At 38.7% G+C, this 26,332-nt stretch overlaps 1 protein-coding gene across 4 annotated transcripts in view; it reads right to left on the bottom strand.

The window, feature by feature from the left end:
• The window catches only part of OSBPL7 (oxysterol binding protein like 7), a 49,229-nt gene extending 23,256 nt beyond the window's left edge, over nt 1-25,973 (bottom strand). The window contains exons 1-11 of one of the 4 annotated variants that reach the window (XM_034415603.3): nt 25,878-25,973; nt 25,060-25,347; nt 11,359-11,562; nt 10,663-10,785; nt 6,341-6,394; nt 6,058-6,171; nt 4,747-4,872; nt 3,609-3,735; nt 3,047-3,150; nt 2,714-2,806; nt 2,235-2,367 (exon numbers count right to left, since the gene is read on the bottom strand). In XM_034415603.3, the coding sequence (XP_034271494.2) occupies nt 2,235-2,367; nt 2,714-2,806; nt 3,047-3,150; nt 3,609-3,735; nt 4,747-4,872; nt 6,058-6,171; nt 6,341-6,394; nt 10,663-10,785; nt 11,359-11,457 (973 nt within the window). In that variant the 5' untranslated portion in view covers nt 11,458-11,562; nt 25,060-25,347; nt 25,878-25,973. The remainder of the gene's footprint in view (nt 1-2,234; nt 2,368-2,713; nt 2,807-3,046; nt 3,151-3,608; nt 3,736-4,746; nt 4,873-6,057; nt 6,172-6,340; nt 6,395-10,662; nt 10,786-11,358; nt 11,563-25,059; nt 25,348-25,877) is intronic. The other 3 variants (XM_034415604.3, XM_034415605.3, XM_060691601.2) reach the window with 3 other exon arrangements.
• Between the last annotated feature and the right edge of the window lie 359 nt (nt 25,974-26,332).

Here is a 26,332-nt window from a genome sequence, read left to right as displayed (position 1 = left end):
ACGCTCCGGAGTATAAGATGCACCTTATTTTGGGGGGAGGAAAATAAGAAAAAAATATTCTGCTTGAGAGGCTCCGTTTGCAAAGGAGCTTCTCTTTGCAAAAGCAGCCTCTCAAATGGACATTTTGGAGGCTGTTTGGGAGGCTGCTCCAAATGGGTGGGGGCTGGCGGGTGGGCGGGGCTACATTCGGTGTATAAGACGCATCCAAATTTTCACCCTCTTTTGGGGGGGGGAGTGTGTCTTATACTCCAAAAAATACAGTAAGTAAGTAAGTAAGTAAGTCCCTTCAAGAGAGACAGTGCACTTTCAGGAGGAAGTAAGTAAGTAAGTAAGTCTCTTCAAGAGAGACAGTGTACTTTCAGGAATAAGTCAGTCAGTCAGTCAGTCAGTCAGTCAGTCTCTTCAAGAGAGACAGTGTACTTTCAGGAGGAAGTAAATCAGTAAGTAAGTCTCTTCAAGAGAGACAGTGTACTTTCAGGAGGAAGTCAGTCAGTCAGTCAGTCTCTTCAAGAGAGACAGTGTACTTTCAGGAGGAAGTAAGTAAGTAAGTAAGTCTCTTCAAGAGAAACAGTGTACTTTCAGGAGTAAGTAAGTAAGTAAGTAAGTAAGTAAGTAAGTAAGTAAGTCTCTTCAAGAGAGACAGTGTACTTTCAGGAGGAAGTAAGTAAGTAAGTAAGTCCCTTCAAGAGAGACAGTGCACTTTCAGGAGGAAGTAAGTAAGTAAGTAAGTCTCTTCAAGAGAGACAGTGTACTTTCAGGAATAAGTCAGTCAGTCAGTCAGTCAGTCAGTCAGTCTCTTCAAGAGAGACAGTGTACTTTCAGGAGGAAGTAAATCAGTAAGTAAGTCTCTTCAAGAGAGACAGTGTACTTTCAGGAGGAAGTCAGTCAGTCAGTCAGTCTCTTCAAGAGAGACAGTGTACTTTCAGGAGGAAGTAAGTAAGTAAGTAAGTCTCTTCAAGAGAAACAGTGTACTTTCAGGAGTAAGTAAGTAAGTAAGTAAGTAAGTAAGTAAGTAAGTAAGTCTCTTCAAGAGAGACAGTGTACTTTCAGGAGGAAGTAAGTAAGTAAGTAAGTCCCTTCAAGAGAGACAGTGTACTTTCAGGAGGGAGGAAGTAAATAAGTAAGTAAGTAAGTAAGTAAGTAAGTAAGTAAGTAAGTAAGTCTCTTCAAGAGAGACAGTGTACTTTCAGGAGGAAGTAAGTAAGTAAGTAAGTCTCTTCAAGAGAGACAGTGTACTTTGAGGAGTAAGTCAGTCAGTCAGTCTCTTCAAGAGAGACAGTGCACTTTCAGGAGTAAGTATGTATGTATGTATGTAAGTAAGTCTCTTTAAGAGAGACAGTGTACTTTCAGGAGTAAGTAAATAAGTAAGTAAGTAAGTAAGTCTCTTCAAGAGAGACAGTGTACTTTCAGGATCTGGGGAGAAATCTCTAAAGACACAACATTGCTTTTCCTTCTGATGCAGGCACTCTAAATAGCTTTATTGGTGGAAAATGGTGGAAGTTGTAATCCAATATATCTGGAGAGCAACAGATAGGCAAGACTCCTTATTATGTATGTTTCCCCTATTTTCCAAAAGCAAAGTTATATAATATCCCAACAAAATCTGTACATTTTATATAGGTTATAAAAGAAATAGGAACTCTCTAGATCTCAATGGCTGTGACTACTGGGATAAAACATATGTCTTAGGTGACTGGAAGAATTTAAGAAGAAGAAAGCAAATATTCAGAGCCCATAAATAGGGATGTCAAACTCAAGGCCCGGGGACCAGATTTGGCCTGCGGGGTGATTAGATCTGGCCCACAGGGCTGCCCAGGAAACAGCTAAGGACTGGCCCGCGATGCCTCTGCCAGGGAAAATGGGCTCTTGAGCTCCATTTTTTGTTGTGACAGCCTCATGTAATCCTCTGTCAGCGAAAACAGAGCTTGGGAGAGCCTTGTGGGAGCCCATTTTCCCTGGCAGAGCACTCGGGCTACCACACGCATCCCCAACACGAATGATGTCGAGCTGACCACACCCACTCCAGCCACGCCCCCATGCCCCCCCCCAAGGTCAAACACAACCATGATGCGGCCCTCAATGAAATCGAGTTTGACACCCCTGCCATAAAACAATGGATTCATTCCTCTCCACAGTCCAAGACGTAAATCAGTATCTCCCACTACACCATAGTAAAAATAAGACAGTCATCCCTGAGCTTTTGATACAACTATTAATATATGCACTGAGCTCACCTTTCTGAGCTAAGATCCAGAAACTTCTTTGGAGTTGGCTGTACTCTGGAGGTACGCTAAACATGGCCTGGTTCTGACAGGACTCAAAATATCTTGAGAGATTGGGAACAGAGCCATGCAGGCGTCCCACCTGCTAGAAGAAAAACCAATTGGTTTTAGGCACCCACAAAACTTTCCCTAGCACAAATTCTTTCCTCTCCAATTTCTTACGATGATTCCTTTCTCTATCCCAGAAAAGTACCTCATCTCCATAATGAAGTGTGGCCCTTCCTAACCTTGGGATGTGGTCAATGGTCCACTACTGATCACACCAATTGGTAGCAACTCTTTGGGCCCTTCATCCAGCCCTCTCTGGAGATCTGAAATCGGGATCTTTTACAGAGCAAAAAATCTGTCCATTGCTGATTGATTGTTCCTCACACTCTATATTTCCTACCTTTGTGCCAAACGCTATCTACCCCATCCCCAAACCATCTCACCCTGCCTATGGTGTCATCCTTTGCAAAGCTCTGAGTGCACCAGATCCGCGTCGATCTCTTTGCCTTTCTGGGTCTTTCTGTTCCTGTTGAGGTCTGTAAAATCAAGATGCAATCTCAAACCATCAAAGATCAATTCCAAATCAAAATGCTAATCATAATCTAATCTCAGGAATGCTCTGATTTTGTAATCGTTACTGCAGCAGTGACTCATAACTGCCCTAAGTAGTGTGAAAGTAACTTTGTAGCCTTTGACCAAATACGTTGCTTAAATAGTTTTTTTTTTAATGTAAAACTTTGCAGAAAAGGAATGCTACTAACACACCTGTACCTTACCTGACTGCTTGAGATTAGAGGGGCAGAGGGAATACGATGGAGAGATTCCAAACTTTGTAGCATACGGCTGAGCTCTTGAAGCTTTCCCTGACATTCTGAGAGTTCTGGAAAAAAATAGAAAAAAAAATAGAAAAAAGAAAAAGTAGACTAAGATATAGTATGGCAGCACTGCCTGTTCTCTCAGAATATCAAAACACCAGACAATCAGCCTTGGAAAAGAACACCCACTGGGTGAAATTTGCAAGGGGAAGGATAAATGAATGACCTACACTGAAAATGTATTTCACTGGCTAAATTCCCACAAGAATTTACAGTATTCAGTGACCAAAACCCAAAGAAAATTGATTGGGAAGAACTTGCCCTCCTATCCCATAAGCCCACCCATAGCAGAAGATACTATATTAATGTAGGTAACTGGTCAATGCCTTTATCAGGTATCTACTTACTCTGATAAATTCTATTCTAATCTCCTTATCTCTGAAGAGGAAAGCTGGCTTGGAAATAGCCAAGGTTCAAATAAGCTAAGAAAGACTTTTTGATGATAAAAAAGTTTCATTTTTACCTGCTGAGCATCTGTCCAATCCTTTGCTGTCACTGAGCCAAGAATTCACCTTTTCTTGGGGACTGGCCAGTGAAGATAAGGCAGGGGCACTTTCTGACATCCGTATGTGGCGCCGTGAGCTGCAAGCCTGCAAGAATGAAGCAAGGTAATATAGGGAGAATGGAAACTAGAAGCAAAGGAGATGGGCAATTCACTCCATTTCAGAATCTAGGATGGATCTTCAGCCTGTGAAATTCTTGGGTACACTGGCAAATCTGGATCACAAAATGGATACCATAGAGAACATTCCCAATCTACATAAGAAACTTGCCTGAGAAATTGAGTACAAAGGAGAGTTTGGATAGTATCCTAATGCTGATATTGATTTCCATAAAATACAATAGTAGGAACATGCTTCTTAACTCCAGCTTGTCTTCTGAGAACCATGTGGAATTTTCCACATCATTTTCTTAACAATAGTTAAGAAGTAGTTCACTGTGACTTTGCTGGGATTTTTAAAAACTTGTTGCTTTGATGTCCCACTTTAGTAAACAGCCCTAGGATTTCCTGGTGGATATTCAAATACCACATCCGAACCTGCTTAGTTTTTATTGTCAACTAAGTTTGGCTAGGTCTTGCTACCCAGCTGTCAGAAACATTTAAAAATACTCATTTCCAAGATGAATCTTGCTGATGCTCAGAAAAATCCATACAGATCAAAACACACATACACACAACACATACACACACACTTCTGGTGTTTCACTTTACCTCTTCTAAAAACCACCCAATTTACAGCAAGAGAATTTTTTCTCCTTCAAATATAGTTTTATTTGCTGGCTTCCTCAGCAAAATAGAAGCAGCACCTTTCACCCAATTTACTTCTTCCTTTTCTGGCCTCTAAGTTCATGAAGAGCTCAAAAGCATTTTAGGGAGAAGAAGGGAGGGGAGGAAGGAGAGGAGAATTATTCACTGGAATAATCTACACAACTTTGACCCATGTTGCAAAAAGTAAATCTTTGGATAGATGCTATATAATTTCCCTCTCTTTGCATACAATCTACAAAAAAACAGTGAGGGATACTTAAGATGCTCCATAATCACATTTCAGAAGAGATGCTTGCCGTCAAGCAAGAAGGCTGTATTTTACTGTACTCACTTGTGTGGAGTGAGAGGCTCTGCCACCACCTGTCATGAACTGTCTTCGGGATACATGTGATTTCTCTGCTTGCCGGTGCAAGCACAGCTTTGCAACCCAATTATTGAATAGCTCTTGAGACTTTATCTAAAATAAGTGAAGCCGAGACAAGACAGCAAAATGTTAAGAAAATAAAACCATTTGTCCCAAACATTGTGTTTCTGAGCTGCAGCAGCAAACTGCATCTTCTGTTGAAACTAATGTTTATAAGATGGTAAAAAATATCACAAATGTTTCATTTCCCCTCTCTGACAACAACAATCTAACAATCTGTTCCTTCTTCCAATACCCCAAATTAGTAACTGCAAATAGCTTCTTCATTTATCTAAAGGTAGGGTCAACTCTGCTAATGGAAATTGTACCTCGAATCAGATGGGGATAGAAGATGATGTTTGAAATCTGAGGCACAAAACTGATTTCTAGGCCTTTATCTGAGAGTTGACATGAATTTATGAGCCTCATCTTAACATGATTCCATGGCAAGAATTTGTGCTTTTTTCTGATTTTTATGACTGACAAAAGATAATAACTTGCTATGCTTAGGATAGAGATAACAGTTGTCATTAAGTCTTTATTTGACTTAGAAGGTTTAAAAACTGCCTCATTTCAGAAATTCTGCAAAGACCATGGGAAGCTTCAGATACTTAATCATAATAAATAAAAATGTGCAGCCACCAATTCATACAGGATCAACCTGCTACATTCTTTGAAAAGTGCAAGAAAATGTAACTTAGAAGCTAAGTCCTGCTTTTAGCAATGGAGAATACGATCAGACTTCAAGATGCCATATACTCAGCTGTGCCCTGCATGCATATGCATAAATAATCCAACCATGAATGGGCCTTAAATATTCAGTTGGGATTTGAATTTTATCTTTACAAAAGACAACAAGTGGACTCTTTATCCTTTACCAGAGATCCAGAGAATGATAAGCAGCTGCAAACACAATGTTCAGTGCAGATACTATTATGCCTGCTGAACTCTACAGGCATATTTTAGATATTAGGGTATTACTTTTCTGCAACGCACTTTCTGCTTTACCACATGGAGAAATGTTTTGTGCAGCCAACATAATAACTTTGCAAAAACAGGTTTTCAGGTATAATTTGCCTTTCTCCATCACATACATTCTCAAATTAGTTCTCAGATTTTGAACAATAGAGAAAAAACAGCTTAGCATTTGTAAGCCAGAGTTTAGGGATAAATTGGCATATGATTGCAGAATTCCACTGATCTTTTCTTTTCTTTCATCCTGGGTCATTCCATGTGTACCTTAAGATGATAAATATTCTCTTCTGTGTCCAAGTCCACACGTTGGGCCTTCTTATTAACTGACATAACTGACAAACAAACATCTATGGAGCCATGTAACTTCCCCTTCAAGACCTAGAGAAAAGATCACAAATGTAGTTACACAGAGAAATTACATAAACCCTTTTCTTAAATACCATATATTTCTCAGTAAATTAACTGCCCCCCTTTGTCCCCATCAGGATTCCTGTAAATATTGGTACATGACACTCAATTATTCCCAATTCCACTATTCTATACTCACATCTTGGCGTGTTGTGGCATATTTCAGAATGCCATCTTCCAAAACAAAATAACGCTTACAGAGAAAAAGAGAGAAAAAAGGGGAGAAAGGAGTAAGTCAACAGTACTGGACTTGATTGAATAAAATCAACAAGCTATATCATATGATATTCCTTAAAAAGTTGAAAGAGTTGGACAATACAGTTTCAAAATTGCTTTTGAATTGAATTGCTTTTGACTAGTCTTTTCCAACTCAATTAATGACTATGCCAACTGAGAATTTTAGAAGTTGTAGTCCACCAATTGAAAAAATTGGTTTAGATTGTTTACTAAAAATGGAGATCATAAGAATGACCCATAGCATGAACAGAATAATTAATATTCTACTATTTATTTATTGTTCAGTATTTACAGTCAAAATTCTAAGCACCAGTCATGCCATTGTTCAGAATGCACATTCCATTCCTCCAGCAGTCAGTATTTGGTCTAATAGTTAAGGCACCAGGCTAGAAGTCAGGAGATTTATGAATGCTAGGTACTTTCTTAGGCATCAAATTTGGGTAACTTTGGGCCAATCACTCTCTCAGTAAAATCCAAGTCACAGGATTGTTGTGGGGAAAATAGGATGCAGAAGTATTGTGTGGGCTCCTTGAATTATTTATTAAAGGTGACTTATACACCACTTCAAAGTGTTTTACATCCCTCTCTAAGTGGCTTACAGAGTCAGCATATTGCCCCCAATGATCTGGGTCCTTATTTTACCAATCTTGGAAGGATGGAAGGCTGAGTCAACTTTCAGCCAGTAAGAATTGAACTGCTGAATTGCTGGCAGTCGGCAGAAGTAGCCTGCAATACTGCATTATAATCACTGTACCACCACAGGATATAAATAAAGTAAATAAATAAATATCCTTTGGCTATTAAACACAAGCTTTTGTCCTGCTTAGAAATCTTTTCCCCGAAAATTAATTTCACTCTTGAGTTTACCAACAACATCCCTAGATTCTTGCTGCTTACACTAATGTTCACTTTTTAGATGATTGTTCCGAGACAACTGTAAAATTGACCTGTTGTTCAACATCTTTTAAATATTCCAATAAAAAAATTCTCCAAACTTTGAACTCTTTTTCATTGTACTCATTAAACCTTATAAAACAGGCTAGATTTATTGTAATTTATTTTCATAGATATGAATTCCTTAAAAAATGAGGCAAGAAAGTTAATAAAATGGGGCACAATTCACTTTACAAATATCTCACTTAACAACAAACATTGGGCTCAATTGTAGTCGTAAGTCGAGGACTACCTATATTTACCACTGGCTAGTATTTATTATTGTGATTGTGATTTATGACCATTCCTGCTGGATTTTGATAAGCAAAGTCAATAGGGAAGCTGACAAGAAGTCACAAGGTATAGTCACATGAGGTCCTCACTTAACGACATGTGTAATCCTTGTTTAATAAGAGCAATCTGGCTTGCTGGGCATGCCATTGCTAAGTGGTGTAGTCACTTACAGCTATGTCATATAAGGATAGACGTCCTGGTGTTTTTAAGTGACGATGACCCTGTATTTCATTAGAATGATCTCAATCAATTGCAGCAGACTTTAATCCTTGGTATGACACTTTAGAAATACCTGGAATCTCCAACACTTGGAAATGAGACACATTAACTTCCATTAAGAATTATTCACAGCTAAATATGCCTACACTTGTAGCCCCAAAACATCCAAAATAATTCACATAAATTATGGCAATAATCCTTCTAAGACCTCTTAAAAGAAGCATTTGTCATTTATCAGTCTCCTGATAGACTGAAGTGCAACTCCTGGAATTCACAGAAGCAGCCAGCAGATATTTGGGAGACCCACATTTCACTTATCTCCCTGGCTAGAGTGGCAAGGAATTGGAGTTGGTAATTTAGTGCATCGGTTCTCAACCTGGGGGTCGCGACCCCTTTGGGAGTCGAACGGCCATTTCACAGGGGTCGCCAAAGCCTTCTCTTGCCCCCCCCCACGCCTTCACTCATCCTCACTCTCTGCTCTGTTGGATCGCCGGCCGTTCGTTTACCTCACCCACCCCCAATCTATTGCTGCCTCGGATGGCTAGAGGAAAAAAAACGGTTTAAATTCTTGCCGCGGGGCTTCAAAGGGCCGCCCTATAGCCAGTGATGCAGCCGAACCGTTTGTTAAATTGCTGGCTTGCCCCACCCCTCCGCACCACTATTTATTGCCAATAAATAGTGGTGGGCGAGGGGCGGGGGAGCCAGCAATTTAACAAATAGTTCGGTGTTTTTTTGTAATTTTATTGACCTGCGGAGCTTCAGCATAGGCTAATTAGCCCTTGATTAGATGGGCTCCCGACCCTCAGCTGATTTGCTCTCACCTGTTTTGCTCAGGGCTCTCCTGCTTGCTTGCAAAGAGTGCAGATTTTTTTTCCCCTTTCTATGCTGAAAAACGAAACTGAAACTGCTTTGCAGTTGCTGCAAAGTTGGAAAACTAGGCAGGCAAATTTCTTTTTCCTCACCAAAAAAGGTAGGTGCAAACAATGGGAAATTTAGGGAAAAAGAGGAGAGTTCAAGATTTTAAAACACAAAAGAAAAAAAGCTCTATTTAACTAGGGAATTGTAATAATTGAGATACTATTAATTGTATATTGTGTTGAAAGCAGAAATGGTTAAATTGTGGTTTGGAGGAATATATGGGGGAAATTATTTGGTTTATTATTATTGGTAAATATAATTAATTGATTTGTAAGAAATTGGATTGCATGGAAATAATTGGAATATTCATGTTCATATTGATTAATATACAAAAAAGGTAGTTATATAACTAATTGATTTATATTAAAATGTTGAATTTATATTAAACAACTGTAATATTACATAATTAACCAATGTGAGGATGGATATAAAAATAGATGACAATGGGAAGGGGTATAATATAGAATAGAAGGGAAAAATTGAATTTGATTAAGATTAGAGATGAGGATGAAGGGTAATATTGGTTTTTTACAAAAATAGATGAAGAATAAATATGGCAAAAAGGAAATATAGAAATTGTAAATTTAATTGAAATGACTAAACACTGTTTAAATTTGTGAACTGGCCAAATACTCTGTTCAAAGAAAATACATTGTATGTTTGTATGTGTGTTTCTAATTATTGTTATTTATTCATATTTGTTCTCTTTTATTCTTTAAAGTTTAACAATTCATTCTTTATCTTAATATCTTTATATTTGTTTGGGGTTGGTTTTCTTCCCTTTCATCTTTTTTATTGTACAGCAATCTTTCTCCTCAAACCTACCACCTCTCTCTTTTCTTTTCTTCTTACTTTCTCTTCCTCCCCCTCTTCTTCTCCTCCCTACTTCCTCTTCCTTTCTCCTTCTCCTCCTCTCTTCCTCCCTCTCTTACCCTCACTCCTACTCTAATTTCCCTTCCCTTCCTTCATCCCTCTCTATTGCTGTATCCTTTTATGCATATGGACTACTCAGAGGGCTGAAAAAGTTATTTCTGACTGGTCCTTGAACTTTTGACCAGTCCTCGAACTTACGACTGTCCTCACATTTAACGTTTTTGCCCTATCTTGTCACCATGGTGAAGAGAAGCAGTTGTGAAATGAGTGACATGGTTGTTAAGAATGATGCATGGGCATAAATGTGAGGATGGTCATAAGTGTGAGGACCAGTCAAAAGTGCGAGGACCTGTCAGAAATGACTTTTTTCAGCCCTCTGAGTAGTCCCTATACACATAGGCATGGCCACCTGGTCACATGACCAGCTAGCCACGCCCACCCAGTCACATGACCTCCAAGCCACGCCCACAAAATAAGCCACGCCCACAGAACCGGTAGTAAAAAAATTTAGATCCCACCCCTGGTTGGGGGTCACCACAACATGAGGAACTGTATTAAAGGGTCGCGGCATTAGGAAGGTTGAGAACCACTGATTTATGCTATAGTTATTTAACAGGCACCCTGTTATTAAGCTGGTTATTAAGACCAGCTGCCTGCAATTACTGCAGGTTCGAATCTCGCCAAGGCTCAAGGTTGACTCAGCCTTCCATCCTTTCTAAGGTAGGTAAATTGAGGACCCAGTTGTGGGGGCAATAAGCTGACTTTGTATAAATATACAAAAGAATGAAGGCTATTGCTTAGCGCATTGTAAGCCGCCCTGAGTCTCCGGAGAAGGGTGGCATATAAATCAAATTAAAAAAAAAAATTAATTCAGATCACTGGGAATAGCAAGACAAGTAGGGACAACAAGGAGCGAAGTTGCAGTTCATGCCCACTGTTGAATCATAGAAGGAAAATAGGAATCCTGCCACTTTATTGACACCATACCTTGTGCCAGCCTTTCAAGGGCCATTTTCGCTTCTTTAGCAGGTAACCCTCCTGCCTTTCTGGCTGCTGGATGACCCCACTATGGATGTGCAAATCATCTATCACTTCCCAGCTCTCAGAACTCTATGTAAAAAAAAAGGGGGGGTGGTATCAGAAACATGGGAACTTTCATCCAAAACGAAATCTTTGATGACTTGGGTTATAACTATCCAGGCATCACTCACTCTCCTGCAGCCCCTTATCACTGCCAGCTAGAATTCAAGACCAAGTACGTTGTCCATATTGCAGTCTGAAATGGACAGACCCTTGAACAGAATTAAACTACCACTTTCAACAGTCTCCCAAATTCAAACAACACAGGCAATATTAGTAATTACTACTTAGTAGCATTTAGAACAAAGATGGGTAATTAGTTTTCTCAAGGAACCACATGAGAAATGTGGACTGTTATGGAGGGCCAATGATGCTGCCCTATTGCTTCAGCCCTGTCAAGGCCCCGTTGCTGATGCCAGGGGCCTGACAGGGACAACCGAAGGGCCATAAAATACCTAGCACAGCTTCCCAGCCTAACACACCCATTAACCCAAGCAAAGTAAACAGGTGTATCTGGTCACACATTTGATCTGGAGTTCCTTCCCCAATCCCAGGGACATGTAGGGATCAGTTTTGTAAACACTCAGTCAAAAGGATCCACACCTGCCAAGCGATGCTGTGTTTGGAAGATACAGTGCTATTCGAGCGGGAAGGGGGTAATGCCCTTTTAGGAGATGACAGTTCTTTTTCATGGTTACCCATCCCTGGGAAGACTGTCTTCTCTTGCCATGAATCAAGGAAGCATCAGCAATGCACTTTTTGGGGCTGTGCCTTCATCTCCAGATCACCACTTTCAGAGGGCTGTGGCTACAAGAAAAGAAAAAAAAAAATAGACAAATTAGTACTCAGACATCCTGATCAAAATAACTCCCAAGGAAATTATATCACCCATATGGTGTAGCAGTCAAAGCATTTCAGTTATATGGAGGGGTAGAATTCTATTTCCTTATCAGATGATATCTGTATTTCTTAATCACAACTACTTTCCTTTTGCTTTGCTTCTTTATTCCACAAATTATAGCCTTTTTTCTCAAATAATTCTCTGCCCATAACTTAGTTTTTTAAAGTATCCCTTTAATGCATTATATTTATTTTTATTTATTTATTGGTTCGATTTATATGCCGCCCTTCTCCGGAAACTCAAGGCGTCTTACAATGCGTTAAGCAATATAGATGTGATTCTAAAATCCTAGACAAAAATTGGAATATAGATTTTTTTTTAAAAAATCCTCTTTTGCAAATCATGGTGCAAAATCTGAACGTGACAGGTTTCCTCCTCTTTCAAAGCATAACGGAGGCTTACTAAGAAATCAATCTTATGTCCATTTGAACTATCTCACACAACAGAATACAGAGTTGTCTTCCTTTCCAGGATCTGCTATGAAGGGAACAAATCATTAGCAAAAAGGTCCAGAATCAAGGAAAAGTTTTCCAGATTTTTTTTTTTTTTTTTTTTTTAATTTGATTTATATGCCGCCCTTCTCCGAAGACTCAGGGCGGCTTACAATGTGCTCAGCAATAGCCTTCATCCTTTTTGTATATTTATACAAAGTCAGCTTATTGCCCCCACAAACTGGGTCCTCATTTCACCTACCTTAGAAAGGATGGAAGGCTGAGTCAACCTTGAGCCTTGGCGAGATTCGAACCCTGCAGTAATTGCAGGCAGCTGGTCTTAAGCAGCTTAATAACAGGGTGCCTTAAACCCTAGTACTACCAAGGCTCTTGGTCACAAGATTGTGACCTTTGTTTTGCTGTATAGCCATGTCCGTGAGGATTTATTCAGAGTATTAGCCCCAATCAAGCTCTCCTCTTTGGCCAACAACCTATGTCTGAAAAAGATACCACTAAGCCTATCGTGATGAGTTAATCCTAGCTTTGTTTTACATTGCAGTCCCCTCTAAAAGATCTCAGCCTCCTAATTTCTGATATCCTAGAAACAAGGCTGTGATTTCATGATCTAAATCCTTAAAGCCTGGATAATCTTGCTCTCAGCCTCTGCACAGCAATATGTAGAAACTGAATGAACCTTGCTCTCACTCTCATACACAAAAATTGATCTATTTCCCCTCTCTTGAGCCTTGTTTCTACTTTCATTCTTTTTTCTCCATCCCTATCCAAAGCACAAATGGTGAGCAGCAGCACATGCACTAAGCTTGGTTTTTCCTCTTGCAGAGTTTGTGACTGCAAAATGTAGATTCCTCTATTTTCCTCTTCCTGCTGCAAAATTTAGCATATAAGCATAAGGTGTTTTTTTCCTCCTAGTGAAGAGAGAACAATTAACATTTAACACGAGGAAGAAACCACCCTGGTATTGCTATGACTGATTCACCTAATCCTCCTGCGGAAAGATGCTCAGGTGGCTCCTCTTAAACAAAACTGAACCCCATTTCTACACCTTGCCCTCTGACCAGTCTCACCTGTACAATTGTCAACACTTTTCTGGTTCTGTTGCAGCAGCTATTCAGTTACACCCTTTATGCATCAATCCTCCCTTAGCAAACAGGTTCTCAGTTTGTCACCTGATCCTATGTGTATTTACCCAGATGTAAGCTGCCCTGAATTCATGGAACAGTCATGCAGAACTCTGCAGCTTTAATGTCTCAGTCCCTCTCTGTTTCCTGCTGAAGACAGAAACAAAGGGGAGAAAGGGAATACATTTTGCCTAAGTTCTTGGGTTTTTTTTAAGGTCAGTTGAATTCCCTGAAGTAGAAAAGGGAATCTTACAAAGGGAGAACCTGGATATAATTTCACATAACAGTAAATTATGGTTCCCTTTACGGAAATGAACCTTAGGTGAACTCTGTCATAAATCCTGAAGCATGTATATTTGGATGTACTGATCTACCATTGATGGCAAATCTGCCATTCACTCTCTTCATCTTCACTTTGCATTGCTGGCAACCAGCCATAAAAAGGAAGTGGGGGGGGGGAATGGGGAAGAAACACCGAAAAGGGGATGATAGGACCCAGAGGTGCCAATCCAAAACAACAGACAAGAAATCCAAGGATAAAGTGTGAGAATGGAAGGCAAGTATCTACCGAAGAGCAGCCAATCATTGGGACTGTTACCAAAACTTCTAATTTGAATAGTATTGGACATTGATCAGGAGGACCTGCGAGGATCTAGGAAAGAGGAAAATCAAGGGGTTTACCCAGGAATATTCAGATCTGGCTTCGCTTATGCTGTAACCACTTGCTTTAGTAAAAGCAAACCTTTTCTCTACAGATAGAGTCAAGGGTTTTTCTTTCCTAAATGTCCAACCTGGCTCAGGCCTGACAAATTAGCCTGTCCAGGTTTTGAGTAAAAGCAGCATTTGTTTATGCAGATAGTTTGCCTTAATGAACCACTATGAACTCAGATGAAGTAATGCTGGCCCATGGTTGAATGAAAACAAAACTGAAAACTTTTAATATTTCTATGGGGATACAAAGGATGGAAAATATTGAATCCTAAACTTTGCTTGAGTACATTCCTTCAAATGATGTCTTCTATGTAAGCTGCCAAGGTGTTTTTTTTTTTTTTATTGTGGCAGCATAGAGTTAATTTTAAATAAAGAAATCTGCTATTCTTTATGGCCAGCCAGACTTCTCTATGACTTTTTCTCTGCTTAATCGTGTTTTTTTTTTTTAAATTCTCTGGTTTGAATAGACTGCAAGTGTAATAACCTTTTCTTAGAAATGCTTTTGATAATTGAACAAAGGCCCTACTCATAAAATCAACAAATTCACAAGTATTAACTCATGTTTCAATTACTGTATCATAACTCTGAAAGATTTATGCATAACATTTCTGCCACATCCAGGAAAATTTATGGCACAAATCGTAAGTTAGAATCCTAGGTTCCTAAGACACCTCAAAGATTAGAAGCAAATTATTTGTCAATGGATTCCTCTCGTGCTTTTAAAACTCTCTTGCTCGGGACAATATTTTAAAAATTATTTTGAACAAGAAGCATGAAAGAAGTCTATCCTTAGTTGTGGACTAATTTGAGTCTGGATTGACTAGTGGGGATTTCTAAGGAGTAATTTATGAGATTAAGTACAAATAGTCTTTGCTTATCAACCAGTTTGCAAGTGATCATTTGAGGTTATGATGGACTTCCCCAGAGCTACTTACAGATCTGATTTTGAAGAACAGATGGCTGCATCCTTTCCCAAGATCATTGTGATTGCATTTTGGCAATCGACTTGCACCTATGGCTGTTCGCAGTATCCTGCAATCACATGGTTTTTGTGGGTTTCTGTTGTTATATTTCTGATTTCCAGCAAAAAACACACAAAAACAAAAACAGGCCATTGGGAAAAACAGGTTCTTTTAACAACCACTGCATTTGCTTAATGACTGCCCCAAAAAAGGTAAATTAGGGCATGACTACCTGGTGGCCTGATTAACAACCACTGTAGTTTATAACTGTAATTCCAGGCTCAATTATGGTCACAGGTCAGGATTGCTATGTGTATTTCCGAGTGATTAACTACAGGTGATCTTCAACCATTTGTTTAGTGACATTTGAAAGTTACAAAGGCACTGGAAAAAGTAACTTATGAGTGGTTTTCACATGTCACACTTACAACCACTGCAGCATTGCAGAGTCTGAACATTTTAATCCTGTTTTTAATGATTGTTTTTGTGCACGATCAACCAATAGTGTGATCGTGCACACTAGGTTGACTATTTAATCAAAAGTTTTGCATGTGGGAGTCCAATCTCTGTCAGTTGTAAACTATGGTTTATGGCTTCATGTGACATTTGAACTTAGTTGTTTTCTTTATCTTGTTCAGTGAACCACAGCAAAGTCAAACAGTTTAAGCTCAGTGTGTGAGAACTTAGTCACTATACTGTTATAGCAGGCTCACATCAAAACCATTTTGACGCACAAGTTATGTTTCCTGAACTGAATAAATTAACATGAATGGAATATTAGGATATGTGTGTTTTTCTGCCTTTATTAACTAATGAAGTGTAATTATTCACTTTTGTCACTTACTCTGCTTTTCTTTCTCTTCCTGTTAGAATAACATACTTCATTAAAGCCTTCAATTTCCACAAAGTAACAAAAACACACACACAGTAAGATACAAACAATTAACTGAATTTGAACAAACAAGTCAAGATGAATTGATGTAAATGAACCCAGTTTGTAAGTATATTGCAATGATTTGCATAATTGTATTTACATGAAGAAATAAGAGTCTCTTTTTTGTAGAAAATTTGCAGGTTTTTCCCATGCAAAAGAACAATTCCAGATTTGGAGTGAGCGATTTTTTAAAAAAGTTGTCTTTGTGTGAGTAGCAAAAGCAATAACACTTAGACTAATATACTATTCTGTAGTGCTTTACAGCACTCTCTGGGTGGTTTACAAATGTCAGCATATTGCCCCCAATCTGGATCTTCATTTTACCGATTTTGGAAGGATGGAAGGCTAAGTCAACCTTGAGACAGTTAGGATCAAATTTCTGGCTGTGGGCCAAATTAGCCTGCAATACTGCACTCTAACCACTGTGCCACATAGGGTCCTGAGTAGGATTTGTTCATGATGTCCTTAACTTCTTTTGCCAATCTCTAACTCAGGAAACCAGCTGCTGAGAAGAGACAATGGAAGAGGACTTTCATTCTGCTTTCCATACTTTCGGAATTGTCTAGTTGACCATGAAAATGCAGAATCCTGGATACGATGAGCATCCTTGCATGATTTAGCTGGACTGTTCTTATGTTCCTATAGTTTACTTGAATATTTTGGGTTACAACAACACCTGTGTTTGTACAACACTAACCAGAATTAATCCTGACTGCTTTGATCAACTCATCTGTTGGAAGATTTACCCTGAAAAAATGGATAGGTCTAGAATAGGGGTGTCAAATTCGTGGCCTGCAGGCCTGATGCATCATGCAGTGGCCACAACCACCCTGTTTCCGCGAAGGGGGGGGAACTCACAATACGTCATGTGATGACGTGATGCTGTGAGTTTGACACCCCTGGTCTAGAATTTCATTTAAAACTCCTCCCAGTTTCTAGAATATTTGGGATAGTTTTATTCTGAGGGAATTTTGGAATGACAGATGGCTTTTCAGACCTAGTCACTGCCATCAATAAATAAGCTATGATCAATAATTAAGGTTATGTAAGTACCATAATTTTAACCCCAGCCATTAGTTCCCAACAATAGTATCACTGGTGGTTTACCTGGAATGTGGCACTTGAATTGAGAATTCAAAAGCAGTAGCTATTTTTGATCTATATTAATTTGAAACAAAAATTCTAGTTGCATTCTAACTGAAAATAAACAAATGCATGAAAAGTGGTTTTTTTAATCACTGATTCCAGAGGATCTGAACTTATTTATTTTAGAAATCTGACAAGCTACCCTTATACTCTAAAGCAATTCTGAGTGGCATACAGGTAGTCCCTGACTTACAACAATCCACTTATTGATCATTTGAAGTTACGACGACACTGAAAAAAGTTATTTATGACCAGTTTTCATACTTACAACTATTGCAGCATCCCTATGACAACATGATCAAAATTCGGATACCTGGAAGCTGGCAGGTATATATGATGGTTGCAAGGTCCCAGGATCATGTGATTACATTTTGCAACCTTTTGACAAGCAAAGTCAATGTGAAGCCAGATTCATTTAACAAGCATGCTACTAACTTAACAACTGCAGTAGTTCATTTAACAATTGTGGCAAGAAAGGTCGTAAAATGTGGCAAAACTCATTTAACAACTGTCTTGCTTACCAACAGAAATTTTGGGCTCACTTATTAAGTCGAGCACTGTCTATGTAGTGAAAACAATCATATAATACTTTTTTTTTAAAAAAAACAACAGACATACTAGAGGAAAAGCCCCCATTAAAAGACAAGCAAACATACGGTATTTGTTGCACACTCTAATCCAGAGCCTGAGAAAAAGTTTTCAGAGCTCTTTTGAGCAGAGCTGGAATTAGAATCAGACATATTGTATATCAAAGTTATGAGGTTTCAGAAGTCAGTTGCTATGACTGGGAAGGCATATTTCTTCACTCCCAATAGGTAACATTGCTTAATGGATGGAATCTCTGCTTAATCATACAGGCTGGACAGAAGCTATAGCATACAGATAGTCTTTTAAATACTAGGCCTTATGACATGAAGGTCTTTATAGTTAATAATTATCCATTTCAATTGCACCCTGAAGCTTACTGGTAACCAGTGCAGCTCATGAAACAAAGATGTTATGTAGACCTGATGAAATACACCCCTCATTGAGTATACTGCTGCATTTGGTCAAACTGCAACTTCCAAGTAGTTTCTAAGGGCAGCACACATAGACTATGTTGCAGTAATCCATGTGTGCTGTCACCAAAGCATGAGTAATTATCTGAATTGTCTATACTCTTCTCATAACACAGGAAGGGCACAATTGGTGCACAAGATGGATCTGTGTGAAGGCCTTTTTAGCCTCAGTTGCTACCTACTTCTCAAGCAGGAGATGTGGGTCCAAGAAGGCAAAATTGTGCACCACTCCTGAAAGTACATCATCTTTCAGAACTAAAGATTGGTGTTCCTGGTCCAGAGTACATACAACAACAACTTTAATGTGAATAACAATCAAAGAAATCAGACATGAACCCAAATATTTTGTCTAAAAATCCCCCTGAAGATTTTTTTAATACCCACACATTCAGAAAGAAAACCTAACTTGAAAAGATGGTAATAATTTTTGTAATATCTTCTTCTAGAAGAATTTAATATACACTTGTTTGAGCAGAGTTAATCCTAGGCATTTTACTAACAAGACAAAACCATCTGTCCTTCCATTTTCTTGTGTGTTAAGGCCTGTCTATTTTGGGTTCTGTCTATGCATGGGTTCTTGTAAAATTTAAATACTCATGACACGAATCAGAAAAAAGTACATCATGCATCCTTAACATCTTATTTATTATTGTTTTGTGTGCCTTTTTTTTAAATAATTCTGTGCAACATCATTTGGGGTCAAATGAAACCATGCAGTATGATCTGCCATAGTGATGACATGGCAATAGTTATTTTACATTTTCCACCTTTCTCCCTGAAATCAATAGAACAAAAGCTTTTATACTGTATGTGTGCAACTGCCACAAATATTAATGAAGATTACACAATAATGTTCATTCTGTGTAAAGATATAATTAATGAGCAATGGATCAAAAGGCTGATACATCAAGTACTATAAATCAGAATATTCTATTGTATGCATTTCTGCCAACTCCCCAATTTCCCCAATTTTTCTGAAACTGCCTGCTTATGCTTCACTAAGTCTATGTTCATGTATTTATGGAATTTAAGGACATCTCAATGTCATGACTTTGAGCACCTTACAGAATACAATAATAAAAAATATCCAATGATTATGAAGAATTGCATTACCCCCCCCCCAAATGAATGACCCTTCAAAAGACCAAAACATCACACAAGTTTTAAAGGATTGGTATGGTGACCACTTACGATTCTGATCACTTAAGCAACAAGTCATTGAATGTGAGTATCTACCTAAAACAGATTTGAAGCTTATGTATAATTTATAAATGTGAGAGAACCAAGCATCTGTGCAAGAATAACCCTATGCAGAAGAATGACACTTTATACACTTCCAAGCTGCTGACAATGTTAATTCAAAATACACTGAGTCACCTGCCTTGGAAATTAACAATAGGTTTAGGCATATCATATACTAGACTTGTATTGTTTAAAAAATGTGTCTGGATACAACAAAGCAACATCTTTCTCCAAGGCAGAGCATACAAATTGTTGTACCAAATCAGTCTCTCTCTTTACTATCTTAATGCATTTCATATTTCTTTCAATGAGTTTAGGACAAAGTGTCACTTCCTGGCTTCCTTCTCTGTAGTTTAGTCTACAACAACTTTGTAATGTAGGTTACTGTTGGATTTGTTGCTAAGTAGGATATTAACGCTAGATCTTTTCAATACTAGATTGGAACTCTAAACACAATTTTGTAATGCCTCAAAAGTTATAGTTTAGATTTGGAACTCAATATGTAGACAAAGCAAGATTTATATAGAAAAAGAGTCAGAGTTTGCTAACTTTTCTATGCTTGCTGTTGCTGAATATAATACAGCCTCCATCCCTATCCCTATCAACACATCCATCCAGTTTTTCAGGCAGGGTGGCTCCAAGCATTATTTGGCTATGTTCTGCCTTTAGTGAAGCTTAAGAATATTATTCTATGGATTTAATTATACAAGGTAAACGGAAGTTGCTTATGGCAACCATCCTGCCTGGCAGAGATGGCCTTTGCTCAATGAGTGCAGGATGTGCATTGTTAATGGCTGAAAGATAAGACTGTTGGAGCTGGCAGGTGTTCAAGGGAAAGGCAACTGCTCAGGTACATTCCAGATAAGTGAAGTATTATCAAGTGTCATAAAGCAAGCAAATTATAGCTATCTGATTATATTCTCAGGTTGAAGACATTAATGTACCCAAACTATGTCCTTTCCCTCGAGATACAACTGTCTTCTGATTGCCACCTTTCTTTCCCAACTTGAGCACTTCCCTGCCTTTACTTCTTAAAATTCTCAGCCTAGGAGTTAAAAACCATACATTCTCAGGATGCTTATCTGGGCTGAGTATTCCAGATATCAGTCATAACATATCTGAAAGACACCACATTGGGGAAAGGTGGTATTTGTAAACATGGAATAACAGAATCAGCCATTCAGTCCCTTCTGTTAATATAAACAGATGTATTCTACTGTTCACAAGAAGTAGTATATCAAATACTCTCCAATCAAATTGACTTCCAATGTGTAGTGGGTCAGCTGTTACAAATAATAGCTTGCTGAATCAGTTGAAACACACTCAGCCAGCAGACAATAACCTGGAGTGCAATGAGACCAATAAGCCCACTTGGCTTCCTTCATGATTCCTGCCCCATCAACATTTTAAAATTTAGTTATGTTACAAAAGAAAGCACCAGCCTTTGGCATTATATTCATTTCCAGCAATGCTCTCGGACATCATAAAGGCCCTACCATTCATGCATAAGCACCTTGAGTGGTTGAGAAATAACTACTTTGCTTTTTATGACAGTTTCGTGATTTGCTATCTCCATTAAAATAGAGGCAGTCCTTAACTTACAACCATTCCTTTAGCAACTATGAAGTTACAATGGCACAGAAAAAGTGACTTATGATTGTCGTACTTATGACCGTCACAGCATCGGCACAGTCAACTTATCAAAATTTGGGCACTTGGCAACTAGCAAGTATTTACAATCCCAGGGTCATTGATCACCATTTGTGATCTTCCCAGCGGGCTGCTAACAAACAAAGTTAAAGGAGGTAAGGTGGGTTCATTTAACAACCATGTGGTTTACTTAACAACTGCAGTGATTTGCTTAACTGTGGCAAAAAAGGCTGTAAAATTGGGTGCAATTCACTTAATAACCGCCTTGCTTATCCACAGAAACTCTGGTCCCACTTGTGGTTATAAATTGAGGACTATATATATAGTCAAATTGAAAGCATGTCCCACATATGTTCATAAAATTCCAAATGTCATATTTTTCATCTTTGCCTTTTTATTAGTTTACAATATAAAATACAAAAATACAAAAGCAAATAAGAAAAGTAGGGGAGGAAAAAGGGAAGAGAAAAAGTGTAGGGAAGAAGAAGAAAAAAAGAAAAAGCATTGATTTCTGACTCCCTTCATTGCAGTAGAATAAGAAGTAACATCAAACCTCAACTTTTTACTTTTTATGTACTTTTAACCCAAAAAGTCTGCTGATCCCTGCACAGAAGACAACATTCAAAGTTTCAACAAGTAGGTTGGGAAGGAAAGAAATGTTGTGATTGTTTTTTAGCAACACTTAAATTAAGGACAGTTATTTAGAAATTTGAATAGCTGTTGGCATTGCTCTGCTGCAATTCTATTTTTTTTTATTTTATTAGCTAAAATAAAATTAAAGTCTTTATTAGATAAAATAAAAATAAAATCTTCAATTAAAGATTATTTAATTGAAATCCAGATATACTATTGCCATAATTGTCAAGACAGATAAAATATACAGAACATGGTTTCTGGAATTCTTTCCAACCTTATTACCAGCAGTGAATATACAGTATATTTATCTATACATGTGCTTTGCTCTTGGTAGAGAGGCTGGAAGGAAAAAGAATGGGAATTTGGAAAGCAGTAGTTATCAATATTCCAATATGCTATCCAATTATCTCTCCCATAAGGATATATTTTGGGTTTTTTCTCCACATCCCCATATCTGATCCACCCCATTTTCAAATTTAATCTTTCTTTTACCAATTGTTCCAAGCACACCAAATCTGACCTGATTCCATTCAATTTACAAAGAGTTATTCTGCTGATAGAGAAGAGTTCCCAGGCCCCTATACCCGGGATGGCGAACCTATGGCATGCGTGAGCCAGAAGTAGCACGCAGAGCCATCTCTCCGGTCACTCGAGCCGTTGCCCGTTGCACTTCCAGATTCTAGCGCACCGGCCAGCTGGTCTTCATGTGCATGGGAGCAGCGGAAATCGGAAGAGGAGCCGCCTGTGAGCATGTGCATGCCAGGTGGCTGCTGTTCCGGTTTGCGCCCTGGCTACCTGGTCTTCCAGTTTCTGGCATGCATGCATGCGTGAAGACCCGCTGGCCAGTGCGCATTCACGCACCAGAAACCGAGAGATCATCTTCCCGATGCGCGCATGTGCACCGGCCAGCTGATCTTCGTGCATGCATGCGGGCCAGAGACCGGAAGACTAGGTGGCTGGTGCACATGCGCGCGCTGTAAAGCAGAAGAGCAGATGCCTGGCATGCACATGTACATCAGGCGGCTGCTCTTCCGGTCTCCGGCATGCAGGCACGCGTATGCACGCCCTTCCATTTTGGCACTCGGTGCCAAAAAGGTTCACCAACACTGCCCTATACAGTAAATAATTTCTTTCCAACATCCCATTTGATTGGAATAAAAAAACCCCACTTCTTTACCAATTTCCAAAATAAAACTGTGACAGTGATCATAACAATCCAATCCAATATACTTTTGATAACCTGTAAAAGTAAAAATATTTTTGTTTCTTTAAATTACTAACATGGAGAGACACAATATCCTGTGAAACTCAAGGTTTCAGTTCTAGATTCTGGTTCTGTGCTGAAATTGGACAGTTTATTTTAGGTTCTATCAACCTAAAGTATAACATCCAGGCTCTGGGACTGAAATACAATTACTGTACTTAGTAACTGGCAACTTTCCACTGAGAATAATAGCACAGTCCGTTCTAAGTGTCACTGTTCTGGAAAGACGAGAAAATATTGGACAGACTTCAGAAAGAAAGGTACAAGCAATAAAGGGGATTGAAATAGCAAACAGTATAAGAAAAACTAAATCATGAAGTAGGCCTAATTAAATTATGTAAAATTCAGTATGAAATATGATTTATGCTTATAAGTGAATAAATCCGTGATACTGTACCAGTTCTTTCCTTCTATCTACTTAATTAGTTATGCAGATATAAAACACTCCAGTCCAAATGCAACAATAAACTTTGAGGTCAGGTTCTGCCTTCCAAGAAGAGAGTTGGACCAAAAGAAAAAGTGGGTGAAGTCACCAAAAACCAGGCTGATTATATTGTCAATTTTAATTAAATTTAAATTAAATTATTTAAATCCGATCATGCTTAAGCCTCCTGTCATATTAAAAACTAAAATTCAGTGGCAACATTTTTATATGATCTGCTCAAAGCTTGGAAGTAGATGATTGACTGACAAATACTTTAAACTAATATTCAGTTTCTATGGGTATGAATGGGTTCCACATAGAAAAAAAACTTTTTATTTTTGACCACCATGGAAGTTCTATCTGAGGAACTGGATTTGCACAGCCCAAATATATCCACCCAAATCACTCCTACAGGATGCAATTTTTAAACATATGGGTGAACAATTCCAAATTTATGCCATGCATGTAAATTTCAAAGTATCAGTTTTTTAGGGAAAGATGCCCAGATAAAAGCCCTATCTTCCTCTTATCCTAGTCATAAGAGCTGCTATATTGAAACTTCTTAGAGAAATTAGGGCTACCTATCCAAGCTGCAAACTTCCAGAGAATTCAGCAGACAACTGCAAACAGAAATTCTTTGCTCCCATCTAGTAGTTATCCTGTTTTTTTCAGCCCAGATATGACAGCTCTGGATAAACTAGGGACTTTAATAAGGGACTTCACATAAAAGCAGAGTTAGTTCTCTTACAATATTTCCTTTCAAGCCACGGTATGTCACAAGACCTGAAGACTTGGCTGTTCAAACAAATAGGCTGACTCTGATTCCGGGTTTTATTATTTACTATTAATTAGTTATTTGGTTTAAAATGGGATTTTATTGTACTTGTTTCTTAACTTGTGTTCGCTGCCCTGAGTCCTTCGGGAGAATGGCGGCATATAAATACATGTAATAAATAAATAATAAATAAAATATACTTTCCATATACTGTATGTCACATAGCAGAACTCAAATGACTATCCCACCTTTCTACTTCAACATCTCTCACCCCAAACCCACATCCTTTTATTCAAAAGGGCAAAAGTCCACCACTCATCTATCTCTGACTCAGAAGTCTGAGTACATTCTCATCATCTTAATAGGGCAAAATCCTTCAGATAACATTTCACTTATCTTAAAGAGACATTGGAATCAGCCAGCCCTTCTTATTGCCTAGTAAGAGTCAAAAAACATCATTTCTGATAAATCATCTCATTTATCCTCCTGGAAAGCACCATTCAGTTTTTCTTCCACAGGTCTCCTTTTTAATAGGGGCAAAATCCTTCCATAGACTTGTACCTTATCTCTTGCACTTTTTTTTTGCAAGAAAAGAGATACCACCTGAGTTAACTGAAAGTTATGTTCCCCTTGCAATGCCATGTCACAATCCTCAGGTCTACGCGGTATTTTCTAAAATTCATACCTATTCGTCAAAAGAACTACTGTAACTGCTATCGAGTTTTGCTTAAAACCCCCATCAACTTTTTGCCCTGGAGACAACATTTTCTAAATTTTCTTTGCTATAGTGATCTGCGCTTCCAGGACAGACTTGATAAGTCGACTAACAATTCCATTCCCACAATCTCACCAGAAGGCTCCCATTTGTTTCTTTCTTCCAAGTTAACACAACCACCCAAATGAAAAACAGAAGGCAGACCTGGGGCAAGCCCCCCAACCCTTTCTGAAACAAGGTGCAAATAAATACGTCCCAACCCCAACTCAACGCAGGAAGAGGAAAAGGCAGAGAGGTTTGGTGTTTTGCTTTTTACCTGCACGCGTCTGCGAGGCTTGCCTCGTAGGCTCTTCCTTTTCAGCTTCTTGCAAGCCACGGGCAGTTATTGCCGCCGCAAACCGGAACCAGGAAGCAGCTGCCGAGCAAAGCCGAAAGAAATCCACTTCTGCCGCTTCCTCTCGCTGGCCAACTGTGGTTAATTTATCTTTTCTGCTCTTCGCTCTCCTCTGCCGCCGTGCGTCTTGGAAGACTAGCTTCTTGATAGGAGAGAGAGAGAGAGAAAACTCCAAGACCGCCTTGTGTTTTCATGGAAATATATATGGTCCTGTTGGAAGATATGAGAAACTCAATATGAAAAGAGCAGGGAAATTCCCCTAAAAGAAATAAGCAGAAACTCAGTCAGTTTCAGCCCCCACCTTTATCAATGGGCCATTAAGAACCTGAAGCCACCCTATTTTCCACAACAAAGGAAGGACAAAATTACAGGGGCCTGCAGATATGGAACTACAGGAAAGAAAAACAAACACCCAAAAAGGAAAAGAAATCAAGCCAAAGTAATTTAAACACATGAGAAAAAGGAGAAAACACAGAAATAGCAAGCTGAATAATTATAGGGAACGAACAACTACAAAGGGCTGGGAAAAACAGAGAGTGGACTATAAAACAATTATTTATTTGCCAGATCCAGGATGGAAGAATCCAATCACAAACAAAAACAGGATTTCAACACCATAAAACAATCACACACACAAATCAAAGGATTTACACGCCAAATCAAAAGAATTTCAAAAGACTTTAAAGGGTCACATAGAAAATCAAAAGACGTTTTAGGATATAAAAAAGGGTTACTCTTACAGTGCAAACAGAACGCTGTGCTTGTATTTGTTTCTTGCCTGCCTTCCTATAAACAATAAACTAATTCTGCTCTCAAGCAGCTGACCTCCAATCATTGGCGAAGTAATCTCCCAGCCGGGAGTTTTGAATTTAAGAAGGGAAAGCTCTGCCTTCTGACAATCCTTAAAGGGAAAGGCTACTTTTTCCTTCCAACAGTCCAAAATGGGATGATCGGTCAGAATTTTGTAATTCGAGTACAGGAGCCCAGACTTCTTCATCAAGCGAAGCGGTCCTGGAAAGTTTGCAAGCCACTTAGTGACAGTGACATATTGATATTAGGAGGTGTACAATATTTTGGTATCCTTTTGAAGGGACATAATAATAATAATAGAACAGGTAGAATTAGTGGGACATAATAGTAGAATCAGTAGAATTGGTTTGACTTGCTGTTTTGCTTTTGTAAAAATTTCTTTGCT

Source organism: Pantherophis guttatus, chromosome 4 (genome assembly GCF_059756535.1).
Source record: "Pantherophis guttatus breed Tessera chromosome 4, ASM5975653v1, whole genome shotgun sequence".
Classification (NCBI taxonomy): Eukaryota; Metazoa; Chordata; class Lepidosauria; order Squamata; family Colubridae; genus Pantherophis; species Pantherophis guttatus.
The sequence above is the reverse complement of the archived record's forward strand: the minus strand, read 5'-3'. Positions and strand labels throughout refer to the sequence as shown.